Source organism: Cervus elaphus, chromosome 20 (genome assembly GCF_910594005.1).
Source record: "Cervus elaphus chromosome 20, mCerEla1.1, whole genome shotgun sequence".
Taxonomy (NCBI): Eukaryota; Metazoa; Chordata; class Mammalia; order Artiodactyla; family Cervidae; genus Cervus; species Cervus elaphus.
In genome coordinates, this window is record NC_057834.1 from 104,097,241 (window position 1) to 104,111,030 (window position 13,790).

The 13,790-nt window shown below is 46.5% G+C and overlaps 1 protein-coding gene across 6 annotated transcripts in view; it reads left to right on the forward strand.

Moving 5' to 3' along the window:
• KANK4 (KN motif and ankyrin repeat domains 4) overlaps positions 1-13,790 on the forward strand; it is a 69,393-nt gene that overhangs the window by 28,390 nt on the left and 27,213 nt on the right. For 4 of the 6 annotated variants that reach the window (XM_043877793.1, XM_043877798.1, XM_043877796.1 and 1 more), the window contains exons 2-3: positions 2,660-2,896; positions 8,556-8,643. In XM_043877793.1, coding sequence (XP_043733728.1) covers positions 8,628-8,643 — 16 coding nt within the window. In that variant the 5' untranslated portion in view covers positions 2,660-2,896; positions 8,556-8,627. Of the gene's footprint in view, positions 1-111; positions 129-2,659; positions 2,897-5,500; positions 8,416-8,555; positions 8,644-13,790 lie in introns of those variants that run through there. The other 2 variants (XM_043877794.1, XM_043877797.1) reach the window with 2 other exon arrangements.

Sequence of the window (13,790 nt, forward strand, 5' to 3'; positions counted from 1 at the left end):
GGAGTAGAAGTCTTTTCCCTGGGACCCTGATGCCTTTCTTTTTCTCCAGGGAGCATTGTTTACTGCAGCCTCCTCACTCCCTGCAACTGGCCCTGTTTCCTCCCTGAGAAATTTTCATCCGCCTTAAGGTCAGTCATTTGAACAGCTCATTCCCACTGGACTGCTACACCCACCGATCTCTCACGGGTGATTTCTTTCTGCGTCCAGTGAAATTGTGTTCCGTCAGAGTGGCTGTAACCAGTCTGCTCTGAGGCTGTTTCAGGAGCACGTGTCCCTAAGCAGTGCGCTGCTCCCCAGCCCCTTGTAATCGCACAGACTGCCAAATAGCTGACCTCTCTGGGCAAAGTGCAAAAGCCTAAGGAACCGCTTAGATAAAAGGCACATTCTTCAGATAGTTCCACCTCTTTTCCTGCTTGCCTGGTGCCATCTTGTCTGACTTAGATGCCTACCTTTTCTTCATCATGGAGCGAAAGGGACCTGGGCCATAGAATTTGGAGCTTTCCAAGTTGCAAAAGGAGTTAAACCTCCCCCCAGACAAATGATTCCTGATGGAAAGGTTTTCTTGGATAACTGTGTCTGGTCCAGGGGAATTTTCTGGGTAGCTTGGTGGTAACATGAAATTGGCTACTAGTCTTAAGATATGTGTCTGAATGAGGTGTAGGGGTAGAGACGTGCCAGTATCCCAACATGGTAAAGGCCAGAGGCTATGGGGAGGAAGCTCAGATTTCCTCTCCAAAGTTGCTGGCTTTTCCGGTGAAGATCTTCCCTAAATGTGAGATCACCTTCTGCCTTGAGAGCACTAGCATTGAAGCTTACAGCCTGGAGTCCTGTGTCTCCTGAATTCACCTGCATGCCCAGTTCAGGCTGTGTGGTTTAGAGGAAAGAGTATTAGAGTGGAAGACAGAACATCTGGGTTTGAATTGAGGCTTTACCTTTTCTTAGCTTTGTAACCATGGGAACCAACTTTGTTTTCTCATCTGGAAGATGGGGATAAGATTCCTGTTTCTGCGCACCTCTACGCTTGGCCGTGGAGTAAATTGTGTGTACTAGGTAAGGGCAAAAGACAGAAAAGACAGAAGTATCTCCTCTCCTCTTAGAGACATAGGCAGTCAGCACCTTGCCTGAACCAGTACCTTGTGTGGAGCTCAGAGAACTGAAAGTGCTACCTGTCTTCAGGAAGAGATCTGAAGGAGGAAGGGAGACTTGGTTCGAGGTGTACGTGCGTGCGTGTATGTATTTTCCTGTGACTCTGCTGTCCTGGCACCTGAGCCAAGCTGATTTGTGGCACTGCTAGGGACTACTATTTCCTTCCCTCATTCTGCTGAGTTTTCTTTTTTTTCCAGTCTGATGAGAGGCCTGGCACCTGTTGGAAAGGAGAGGCACTTTTTTGGTACCTCAGGGAGTATCTGAAGAGGTCACCTGTGTTTATAGCCGTTGGTATCGTGGATAAGTTCAGTTTGACAACCTTTATGGAATGTTGAGCTCATGATGCTGGTCTGGGAGACAGACACAGAGGCAGCAAGTAGAATTCAGGTGATAGCTGCTGCCCTCGAGGGCCGACAGGAGCAGTGGGAACAGGAAGGCTGGCTACAGCACTTGGGGGGGGCAGGGGGGATGCTGAAGAGAGCTGGAGGGGACAGATGGGAACTGGCCAGTGTTCCCTGAAGAATGTTGGTTGCTTCAAGAAAGGCTCAGTTCTGCGAGTAAGCCTCTCACCATTTTGTCTTGAATAAGGAAAAATTTATCTTGGGAGAGGAAATGGGAGGGCTTACCTATGTCACATAGAGAAAGCAGAGAGGCAGAGTGGGTGGCTAGAAAGTCATGGGACCTGGGGAATGGAGAGCTCTTTTTAACTCAGCTTCCTGGTGAAATGTCTTATGCTTCTAGCTTTTCTCTAGCCAGTTCTGAGGGGATGGTTGATGGTCATTTAAAAGCTATCAGAGAGACAGTTTGCACCTCTGTATATTTTTTCGTATAACGGCAAAGTGTATTTCTGATTTATTTTTAAGTTTTGATGGTTTGGTCTGCATGCTAGTTAAATACTTTTAACAGTTGAAACAAGTGAATGTTGGCATTTCCTAGCCTCTTGCATCACATCATCCCATGCCCTACAGTAAGTTTGTTAACCTCTGCCTTGAGCAAGATGCTCTAACGTCTTCCAAGGAAAGTAAGAAGTGTGATCCAGTGAAGTGGGAAAAACACAGAATTCTATCCCAGGAATCTTCATTTTAATCCAGATTCACTCGTGGGTGAGCCAAGGGAAGTCACTGTCTCTCACTTTCTTTACCTGTCCAGTGGGTCGCTCAGCCCTGCCCGGCTGCCTTAAGCTGGAGGTGAAATGCTTTCCCACTGTCCTGGGCTGGATGCAGTTAGCACTTCAGGGTGACACTCAGCTCTCGCATCAATTTCAGTGTCAGTTAGACAGGAATCTGCCCTGGCCTCTGAGAAAACATCTTGACAGGCAGTGTCTGCAAAGGTCAGAGCTGCTTTGACATGTCTTCCTGACGGGGCTTTATTTCCAAGGACAGCCTCCTTTGGCTAGAGCCACGGAAGGTCAAGGGGATAAGGTCCTCTAATCCTTTTGCTCAGACTGTATACGGGAGCCCAGACACTTTCCTGGCCCCGTTTGGACTGCACCCACCCCCTGTATCTCTTTCAGGTCCAGTGGTGGTGCTAGATTTGCAGAGCGTCTGTGCCTGCGCCTCACACCTGCCTCAGCTCCAGAGAGCTGCGGCTGCAGTGGGCTGGCCGAGCCTCTCCACGGCGCCTGCCTGGGACACCCTGAGACCTTGCTGTTGCACAGCTGCCTTCTCCCTGGCTGCTGCACCCGCCCCTCTGAAGTCACTGGTCCGCGCTACAGTTGGAAGCCCTGCCTGGAGCTGGATCCTTACAGAAGGTACTTCCTTGCCTTTCTCTTTCTGCCAGAATTGTGTGCCTATCGGTGCTGGGGCATCAGATTCTTAGAGCGGTAGGGAGCGGGGGCTGCCTGTCTGGCCCCAGGAGTTCACTGGTCATTGTTTCTTCCAGTCGCTGATTGATGGGGGCAGTGAGCAGTCTGGGGATTGCTCACAGAAGCCTTGCTCCGCTGTGGGATCTAGGAGGTGGGTGGGCGGGGGAGGAAGTTTCTAAGACAGAGCCTGGAAGAAAGAGATGCACCACTGGAGGGTTTCAGCTCTTTAGGATGCTGTGTTCTCATTAGGAACAGTTTTATTAATGAGCCCCTCAGCTGGAGGAAGGGAGGAGGAAAAGTATAATTAATTATGACCCCTGTCCCAGTGGAGCGCCTAGCTCTGGGAGAGTCCAGGGAGAAAGGTGTGTACCATTTCAGCATCTTTAGATGCATCCCTCTAAACTGCTAGCAGCTCTGAGAACGAACTTTCTAATCGAATGATCTGTGCTTTTTCCTCTTTCTGCAAGATCTAGTATCAGTTTATTGAGCATCAAATTCCTTTCTGACCCCAGTCCCCTCTTCCTGAGAGCCAAAATGAAGTCAGTGTTTGCTTTTCCAGCAAGGTCACAGATCACCTGACCAAATCTTTAACAGCTGGGGAGCCAGTGCTGCCATGCTGAACTCAGGAGCGATCAGCTCCGGTCCAGCAGCAGAGCCCCGGGGAGGAAGTGACTTCTCTGGCTCCAGGCTGGGGTGAGGGGAGGATGCCAAAGGAAGGTACTGTGGTCACTGCTTCCCTCCTGACAGTTTTCTCTTCTTCATGAAGCCCCAGATTCAGCTGCTGCAATGCAGGCAAAAATGACAGACACGTGCAGAAAAATGTGGGAATGGAGTTAATGGGATTGTGTTAATGAGATTGTGTTAATGTGTTATTTATTGAGCGTGAGTTATCTCTTTGTTTCCTGAGTCGGTGGGAAGCGAGCCCGCTGGAGAACTCGGTTGGTGAAGCTTTTCCAGGAGTGCGTCTCACTCTCTGGGTGCCTGTGCTTCAGCCCTCTTAAGCAGCTCTATCAAAAGCCTCCGGATTCTTAGCACAGGGGACATTTCCACTTGGGGGCGTGGGGCCCTGGAGCGGGGAAGCGGGAAGCTCTAATCATTTGGGGAGATTGGTACCAGGTATAAGTAATATTTTTTCCTCTTTTGGAAAGAGCGTTTTTGTCTCTGCAAGAGGTCGTGCAGGGATTGACAGATCGCTGTTGGTGTACTACCTTGCTAAATATTTGACTTTGTTAGGCTGAATTCTCCAAGAATTCTCATGGCAATAAGACTGTGCTTTGAGCCAAGTTTTCTTTTTAAGGAAATCCAAGGTGCTATTTATTTTGGCATGCAGCCTGTTCTGGGATGAAATATGGCATTTTTATTATTGCAGAATAAAGAGACGTTTGAAAGGAACACAAGTACAGAGCTAGGTTTCAGTTTCAGACTAAATAGAGGAAGGTTTCTTTGTATTTGGATTTGGGGTTAAAAATGGTATCATTAGAAAGAATCAATGTGGAGGGAGAGGGTGTGGGGATATACTGAGGAGTTGGATATACTGAGGGAGTTGGGCTGACCCAAGGAAATCCATGCTCCTGGGCATGGGCTGTGCTGGAACCGTTTCTAGCGTGGCCTGGTAGTTACACGTGGGCCATCACTGCTGTCTGCCAGTGACTGCCTCTTTGGTCGATTTTGAGCCGAAAGCTTCAGTCCTCATCTCTTCACTGCACATCGACTTTGAGAGGCAGGGTGGACTAATGGAGTCCTGCCCCTAATTAACTGGATAAATTTGGATTGGCCGCATAGCTTTTCTGTGTCTTTGTTCCTTATCTGTAACTTGGAGATGATCTGCCACATGTTAGGATGGAGGTGGATGGAGGGGGTGGGGAGTGTCTACAGAAATGAATTGTGTAGGAGTTCTGACCTTCACAAACCTAATAGGGGAGAAAAACTAGAAAAAGATAAAGTTGTATATACTTAAAACATCTAGAATATGATGAGCTTGTGAGAGAGGTTGGGAGCTAACTGGGCATACTTGATCCTGGCATAGGCCATAAACAAATGAAAAATTACATAGCACCACTAGGTATTACAAGGTTCGAACACTGGGCAGGCAGTTTAATAGAACATGTAATAAATTGCTTCTATGTCAAAATATTAAATGCTCCAGGAGGTTGCAAAATTTCATTTTAAAGGGGAATTCTGTCCAACAAAGCTATTTTTCATATTCTGTTGTATTGCAAACAAAGTAGCGTGTGTTGATATAGCATTTAGTCTTTGATTCCACTCCCCTAACCACATCAAACATCCACTCAATCGAAGAAAACTCCCTTAGCTAAATTTTGAGATGTTCACCGTAAGGACCCTGGGCCAAAGGGGAGAAGGCTGGGGTGGGAGGGGCTGGAAGTGGCACGATGTGGACATGACCGTCCCCCCTTTTCTTTAGAGCTTTAGAATGAAAGCTTGCTTGGCCCTTTTCTTCAGAGAGTTGGGGTATCAACTCCATTTAATTTCTCTTGCCTTGGAATGATTAATTTTAGCGAAATTTAAGTCTAAGGGAATGATTAGAGGTCTCTATAGAGTTCTTTTTTTAAATGAAATTTGACCCCAACCGTGCTGCAAAGTTATTTGAAGCTCTATGATCTGGTATATGAAGGACTGAATTGTAACTCTAACCAAGGGCAGTGGGTGTGACTGAACTCCTTGAGGTGACGGTGAGTTTCGGCAGCTGGAGGTTCACCTGCACCCTCTTTCTTAGGAGGAGCTTTGTTACTTGGTGTCCAGCCTCAGAGAAGCAGATCGCACTTGGCCAGAAGGACTTACAAAGGGAGCCGTCCTCCTTGTGCCTGCCCAGAAGATGCATCATCTGCAGTGGAGGGAGAAGCAAAGAAGCAGAGTCAGGAACTTTTTCCCTCACAAAAAAGAGCTAGGGATCAGTCGTCAGGCTTGCTTACATTAGTGGACAAATGTTTACAAATCACTTTCGTTCCCAGCACAGACTTGGAGTCGACTTGACTTAAAAGCAAATCCTACACCAGCACTGGCTTGTTATGTAACTTGGGGCAGCCCTTTAAACTCTCTCAGCCTCAGTCTCCCATCCAAGTACTAACCGGGACCGACCCTGCTTAGCTTCTGGGATCAGACGAGATCGGGCGCATTCAGGGTGGTATGGCTGTAGATAGCTTCAGTCTCCTTATCTGGAAAATGGGGACAATAATAACACTCTTGGGGTTATGGTGAGGCTTGCATGAGGTAATTCGAGTATGCCAAGTGCTCCGAGCTCTGCCTGTTACTCAGTAATGTTATGAGGTGGGAGGAAGAGGGATACAGAGGGAGAGAAGAGGCCGTAATGATGAAGGGGCCAGGTATAGGGTTTTGTCCCCACCCTTTTCCTCCACACTTTTCACCTTGAAGCTGCTGGGCCTCTCCTGCCCCAACCCCCCTCACTGCATCTGGGAGTCCCCCTCACTGGCTGTGGACTGCAGAGCTGGGGCACTGAGGTGGGCAGCAGTGTCCTCTGCCCAGGAACCTTCTCTTTCTTTTTTCAATTGAATTATAATTGACATCTAACACTGTGTAGTTGTATAATTGACAGCTAATACGGTGTCTAGCATAATGATTTGGTATTTGTATATGTCGTGAAATGACCACCACAGTAAGTTTAGTTAACATCATTATGTCACCTAGTTTTTTTGTGTGTGTGTGATAAGAACTTTTAAGATCTACTCTCTTAGCAACTTTCCTTTTTTTTTCCCCACCCGGACCCCTCAACTTTCAAAAAATATAATACAGTGTTGTTGACTATAGTCACTATGCTATACATTATATCCCCAGGTCTTATTTACCTTAGAACTGGAAGTTTGTATCTTTGGAGCCCCTTCACCCATTTTGCCTACCCCTCACCCACCCAACCCCTGCCTCTGACAACCACTAATCTATTCTCTGTGTCTATGAATTTCTCTTTTTTTTTTTAAATGAAGTTTCACGTGTAAATGATACCATACAGTATTTGTCCTCAGATGTACCTGAGGGCATTATGGTCAGTGGACTAAGTCAAAGACAAATACAGTACATGTTTGTGTTATCACAAATGGTAAGATTTCCTTCTATTTATGGCTAAATAATATTCCACTCTGTGTGTATATACCTGTACACACACACACACACCACATCTTCTTTACTCCTTCATCTGTTAACGGACACATAGGTTGTTTCAGAACTTCCTCTTTCTAGCAAGGCTGATCCTCCCTCACCCCTGCTTAGGACCTTCCATGACTTTCCATTGTCTGCCTCCTTAGTGGCCACTCTTAGCCTCCAGGACCATCCACATTTATCTTTCTTCTCCCTAATTTCTCTACTCCAGCTCCATGCTGCCCCCCAATTCAAGTACTTGTTGCCACAAGGTAAGTGGCTTGGTTTCTGTGATCGTTCTGTAAGGAGTGTCTCTGCCTACAGAATCCCTGCCTGCCCTTCCAGGCTCCATCACTCTGCAGTGGCAGAGGCCCTCTGGCTGCTGAGTGGACTGTGGTTATGGGAGAACCAAGACAGGAGCGGGTGATGGCTTTGGAGACAGTAGCCTCGCTTACAGAGAGAGTGTACACCAAACTTTCCATCAGGCAGACTTCAGACTTCCTTTAATTTGGCAGGTCTCATATTTCCCAGCCGCCTTCTCCAGTTTGCTTGTTTGTTCTCCATTTTTTATCCCAGGTTGCTGGGGGCTTCCCGTCATCCTTCTCTCACTTCCAATTCCCCCCAGCCTTCCCCTCATCCCTGGTATGTTTTTCTGATCCAGAGGTTGTGGTCAAGCACATTGGAATTCCTAAAACAATCCTGCTTCCACTGCTGAGGTGTCACAGATTATTTATTATTCTGATGTGTGTGGAGTTAGAATCATAAAAAGTCAGTTTCCTGGGTGATTTATTGTATTGGGGGCAGGAGCCAGGTTGTTTACCATTTGAAGAAATAGTTCTGGAAAAGGATTGAAACTTTGGGGAGAATTTATGATCAAACCTCAAGGGACTCTAATTCAGAGTCAGGAGAGTATTCTGCTTTCATAGTCACCGATGTCTTCTGGCCACCTAGGTCGAATGAACGCCTCCTTGTTCTGCCCATGGTTAGAAATCACGCTGAACTATCAGCTCCTTATCAGTCCTTCCAGTTAGTTCATCTTTGTCTTGAGTCTGATTGGGATGTCACAGATCATTTGAAGCGTCTCTGGTTCCAACTTTTCCACAAAATGGTTTAGAATTCGTTCTCTGTGATGGAAGTGAGTAGATATCAGCTCCTGATATTATGGAAAGCACACCTAGATGTTTGTTGGAGCCCCGGGCCCAGTTTCTTCACTAATATGCTGAGAGGTGTTGCACAGAACAATTAACTTCTAAGCCTCAGTTCCCTCATCTGCCCAGTGAGGGAGTCGAACCAGAGACTTCCTTTGGTGGCAACCACTGCTAACATCCCATGAAGACACACCCAAGATTGGACTCTAGGTATTGTGTAAAGGCTTTTAATCTCCCTCCTTGGAGGGCTAAGAGCTCACGGGCACCCTGGGACAAAGGTGAGGAGGGGTCCTCTATACTTACTCTAACTGTAATGAGATTCTCCACTTTTCCTTCCTTCTTCCTTTCAGAATTCTCCAACGAATTTTACAGACTTATTGGATGAAGAGTACCTGAGAGACTGGTGGTCAACAGTCCCTAAGATGGAGAAGACGGATGGTAGGCAGACTCCTTTGTAGTCCCTGGTCTACAGTGAGCATTTGGGTTGGAAAGAGATTATTACCATAAATCCTGGACAGCTTAGGGGAAACATGGGAGACCTTCCCCATATAGGCGGTGCTGGGAAACCCAAACCATGTATTTCAGGCATGAACAAGAGAAGGTGGTAGGGAATGAAAATGAAGCCTTATGTTTATATTGGACTTGTGTACTTTTTGGAGTGTTTCTCATCCTTTCTTGGCACCAAGAAGGGAGCAGGATGACCTCCCTCATTAACCTCATTTTAGAGATGAGGCATGATATGTTAAAAGAGCCAACATTCCTACCTGAGTGATCCTCCAAGGCATTTCACTTCTCTGAGCCTCACTTCCTTCATGTATCAGTTAGCTTTGACGCATAACAAACCACTCAAAAAAAAAATATCGACTTAAAGGTATTTATTATTTCTCAAAAGATTCTATGGGTTGGCCAAGCCTTTGTTCTGAGCTGGGCCAACGTGACTGATCGCTGTTGGACTTGTTTATGTGTCTGTGGTCTTCTGGGCGACTTGTCCTGACGGTTTAGGATGGCCACACTCACATGTCTGGTGGTTGACTCCACATTACCTGGGGCATTGGTGATGATTTGGCCATGTCTCTTTTGTTGTCCGGCAGGCTGGCTGAGTTATGTTCACCTGTTGACAGAAGGGTTTCCAAGCACAGTAAGAATAGACAAACTCCTGTGTGCAAGCAACTTTCAAGTCTCTGCATGTGTCACATTTGCTGTTGACCCACTGGCCAAAGCAAGTCCCAGAGCCAAGCTAGGATCAGTGTGGGAGGGAAGTACACAGATGGGTTATAATTCTGGCTATTTTTGTTAATAGTCTGCTACACCTCATCTATAAGCAGATCCTATACCTACTTCACAGGGATGGTAAAGGACTGAATGAGATAATGCATGTAAGGTTGTTGAGTAATCACTATCTAGCCCAACAAATGTCTCAAGGAGTGTTTCTCCTTTCCCCTCTCTAGGAAATTTGCCAAATGTCATGGACTAGACCCCGATCCTCTGACTTCTAATGAAATGTTTTTTCCCAAATCACTGAATGACAGGAAACAGGAGAGCCTAGATGGCCCTTCACTGGTGCAGGGCTTAAATTCTGGACAGCAGCTCCAGCCCCTCCCTACCCTCCTTTCCAAATGCAGTTACCATCTATTTCAAAAGTCTGCCTTTCTCCCCAGAGAGCTGCCTTTTCAGTGCATCCCTGGAAGTGGTCCCACAGAACACCAGCTAATTCCCTTAATGCCCCGGGGGCCTGTCATTTCTGCTTGCCTCATTTGTCCCTGCTCAGCATCCTCGGCACAGCTGCTTGCCACGTGATCACCCACAACCAGCTAAGAAAGGCAGCCCTCCCTTCAGGCCCACACATCTCACAAAATAAAGGCAGAAGAGGGAAAAGAGTTTTCGCTGTCTTGGCCTTTTGAGGAGGCTCATTTAATTCCTCTTCTTTCCGGTTGTAGTTTTGGCCATTATCTCTCTCATTTCTGTTTTTCCCCTTGCCTTCAGAAACTGAGTATAGGCTTTTGGACTTGTCTGCATCATTTTAAAAGCCTCTAATGGATTCACTGACCTGCGCTGCGCTTCACTTTGTCCCTCAGGGCAATGACTGTGGCACCTCCCTCCTTTCCTTGTCTGTTTCTAATCTCCTTTCTCGTGTCTGTGTTTAACTTCCTCTCATGACTGCGTCTGCAGGTTCCTTTTCAAGGTCTGGTGATCTGGGGGCTTTCAGACCAAGACCTTCTAGGGAATTCTAGGTGGCTCTGAGCCTCATATTTGTTGCCATTTAGGTGCTCAGTAGTGTCCGACTCTTTTGCGAACCCATGGACCGGAGCCTGCCCTGCTCCTCTGTCCATGGAATTCTCCAGGCACGAATACTGGAGCCTCGTATATCCTACTTTTTCCTTCTCCCCTGACTCATTTTCCCAGTTTCTTCAGAGTTGGTTTCTTGGACTCTCACTCCCTCCTGAGGCTGTCATCCTAACACAGAGTTAAATACTCCAAGAGAGAGCTCAGGCTCAGTGAATACCCGCCGCCCCATTCGGAACCAGCGCGTCCTCGTTTTTTGGCCCCTTTGTTGAGTCCCTGTGTTATGTTCTCTGCTGCATCAGTGCCTACACTCACAACAACTCTTTGAGTGAGGTATCGTTATTGCTGTGTTACAAATGGAGAGATTGAAGCATAGGGAATTTAAGTAATTTGCCCAGAATCACAGAGGTAGGAGATGACAGAGGCAGGATTCAACTCCAGCCAGTGTGGCTATGTGTTGGTGTGTCTGATCTGAAGTTCATTTCAAGAAGACAGCCCTCCTAATTAATTCTTGCCCTGGCCCAATGCCTGGAATTCTAAGCTCCTGCATACCTATCACCAGGTAGAATTAAAAGGGGCAGAACTTAAGGTGAACACAGATCTCCCAGTATATCAGATCAAGATCCTTCATTCAAGGTCCAACATTCCCCTTGCACTGGGAGAAAGAGAAGGAGCACAGAGTGGTAGGTGGTAGGCACAGCAGCGCAATGTGACTCTGTGTGTGTGTGTGTGTGTGAAAGAGACAGAGAGAGAAATATACCCCTACCTTGGGAAGCACCTATTAAAGCCATCATCGGGGTAACACTCTTACAGACTTCTTTGGTTCACCTCAATCTCGCTTGTGGAATACTTCCCCTTTGAATCTGCTGTCTCTCATTTGATGCCTTTTTTGTATTTGTGCTCTGGCCCTGCTCCCAGAGGCTGATGGGCAAATCACTGCATTTCTACTGAATTGAGGCAATAAGCAGATAAATAATGCAGTCTCTCCTTTTTAGTGTTCTTTGCCTTCTGGGTCGTAAATCTGCTCCCTGTTTAACTTTAGACAAATAACCTCCTCTCTGATTTGGCTTGTCCCTGAAGTCCAGGAGGCTGCTAAGTTGACCAGTAGGCTTCAGAGTATAGTGGAGTGCAGCTGGCGAACTAACAGAGAACAATTGCTGTCATTTATTGAGGTACCAGTGTGCCCTTTGAGGAAAAGCAGGTTGGTAAAAAAAAAAAAAAAAAAAAAAATTATGTGGGTGAATGGGAACTTAGTTGGAATTTTTTGGATATTGGAGGAGTGTTTACTCCTTTTCTGTCTGGAGTCCAGGTATTTGCACAGAAGCTCTGGAGCCCAACTTGGACCCAACCCTGTAGATCAGCACCAATGCCTTGTTCTGTTCCCTGTTGTGACTTAATCGCCCACAGGCCCTGAGATTTTACTTAGCACTGAGGCTGGTAGGGTCAACTGTGTCAGTGTTCAAGGGTTCAGACTTCATGTGTCTACTTGACTTCTTTAGTTCTTTGGAGATAATTGTACTTCCATAAGCACAGTTCCTGTGCCCCAAGCATGTGACACTGGCCAGAAGGATAGATCCCACAGGCAAGTGGGAAGAGCTCAGCCCTAATATGTCATCACCTTTAAGGAAAAAGCAGTCCTATGTGCCCCAGGTAATGCCATCACATGCACCTCTTCTTGAACCTACCCTGTCTCTCCATTCCCTTAGCTTGTTTCACCTGGATCATGTCAGCAGTCTCCCAACTGGTCCTTGGGTTTCTGGTTTGTCCATCTTCTAATCCTCTGAGGGAATGATCATTGTGAAGTCACATTTGATCAAGTCACTCCCTTGTGTAAAACCCTTTGATGGCTCCCACTGCCTAGAGAGTAAAGTCAAAGCTTGGTGGCAAGCATACAAATGGCTTCTTGATCTGGGTCTTTCTGACCTTCCAATTTTGTCTTTTCCTACTCTTCACCCTTCTCTTCCACCTTTTAAGTCCCAGCCATATGACTGCAGTTACAGAACCCTGAATTACTGTGGATTTTCACACAAGGGGCTTCCCTTGTGGCTCAGGAGATAAAGCATTTGCCTGCAATTCAGGAGACCCGGGTTTGATCCCTGGGTTGGGAAGATCCCCTGGAGAAGGAAATGGCAACCTACTCCAGTATGCCTGGAAAATCCCATGGACGGAGGAGCCTGGTAGGCTATAGTCCACGGGGTTGCAAAGAATTGGACACAACTGAGCGACTTCACTTTCTTTCACTTTTTACACCTCAATGCATTTGCTGATTTTCTGACATATATCTGATCTGTCCTGGCTATCTATTGCTGCATAACTAACCATCCCAAAGTTCAGTGGAGTAAAATAATCATGCATTATTAACACAAGCTCAACTGAATGGTTCTCACTTGGAGTCCCTCCTGTCAATGAAGTCAGATAAGGGCTGAGGCTGGAGTCATCTGGAAGTTCTTTTACTTATACTGGCACCTGAGCTAGGATGTCTGGAACAGCTCAGGCTGGCTAGGCATCTCTCTCCCTCTCTCCACATGAAATCTCTATGGGGCTACTTGGGCTTCCTCACAGCATGGCAGTCTCAGGGATGCTGGATCCTTATGTGGCATCTGGCTTCCCACCGAGTGTGCATTCTAGGAGACCCACATGACACTTAAGAGGCTTCTTATGAGCTAGCCTTAGGATTCTCTCAGTGTCATTTCTGCCATTTTCTTTTGGTCAAAGCACTCACAGGCCAGCTGATATTCAAAGGGGTGAAGAAATAGATGCCATGTCTTCATATGGGATTCCCTTGCCTGTCTAGAGAAGGTAGGAATTGATAATGGCCTTCTTGGAAATATACAGCCACAATGTCCTTCACTCTCTTATTCTCCTGGCAAATTGCTGTTTATTCATTTAATACCCAATTACATGGCTTCACTCTTGTGAAGTCACCTCTCTCCAACCAAGGCAGAATTAACCTCTAAGTCCAAGAAAGTTGTTTTGGAGAAACTTGGAAAATAAGTCAGGAAGGAAGACTGACCCTTGAGCATGTATCTGTTGCCATCCTTGTCACATTGCATCATACTTGTTGGTGTTTCTCCTACTTGACCATACTTTTTTTGAGAGCATTGCTATACCTGATTTATCTCTAGTGTCCTTAGGATCTATCTTAGCAACCAACACAGGTGCTCAATAAATTAGTGGTTGAGGTAAGTGAACTGAATTACTGCTATTTTGTCATTTTGCCCCCAGGGCCTATCATTCTTAGAGTCAAGCAACCAATTAGATACAAAAGAATTTGAGGATCCCCTCATATGTACCCAGCAAAT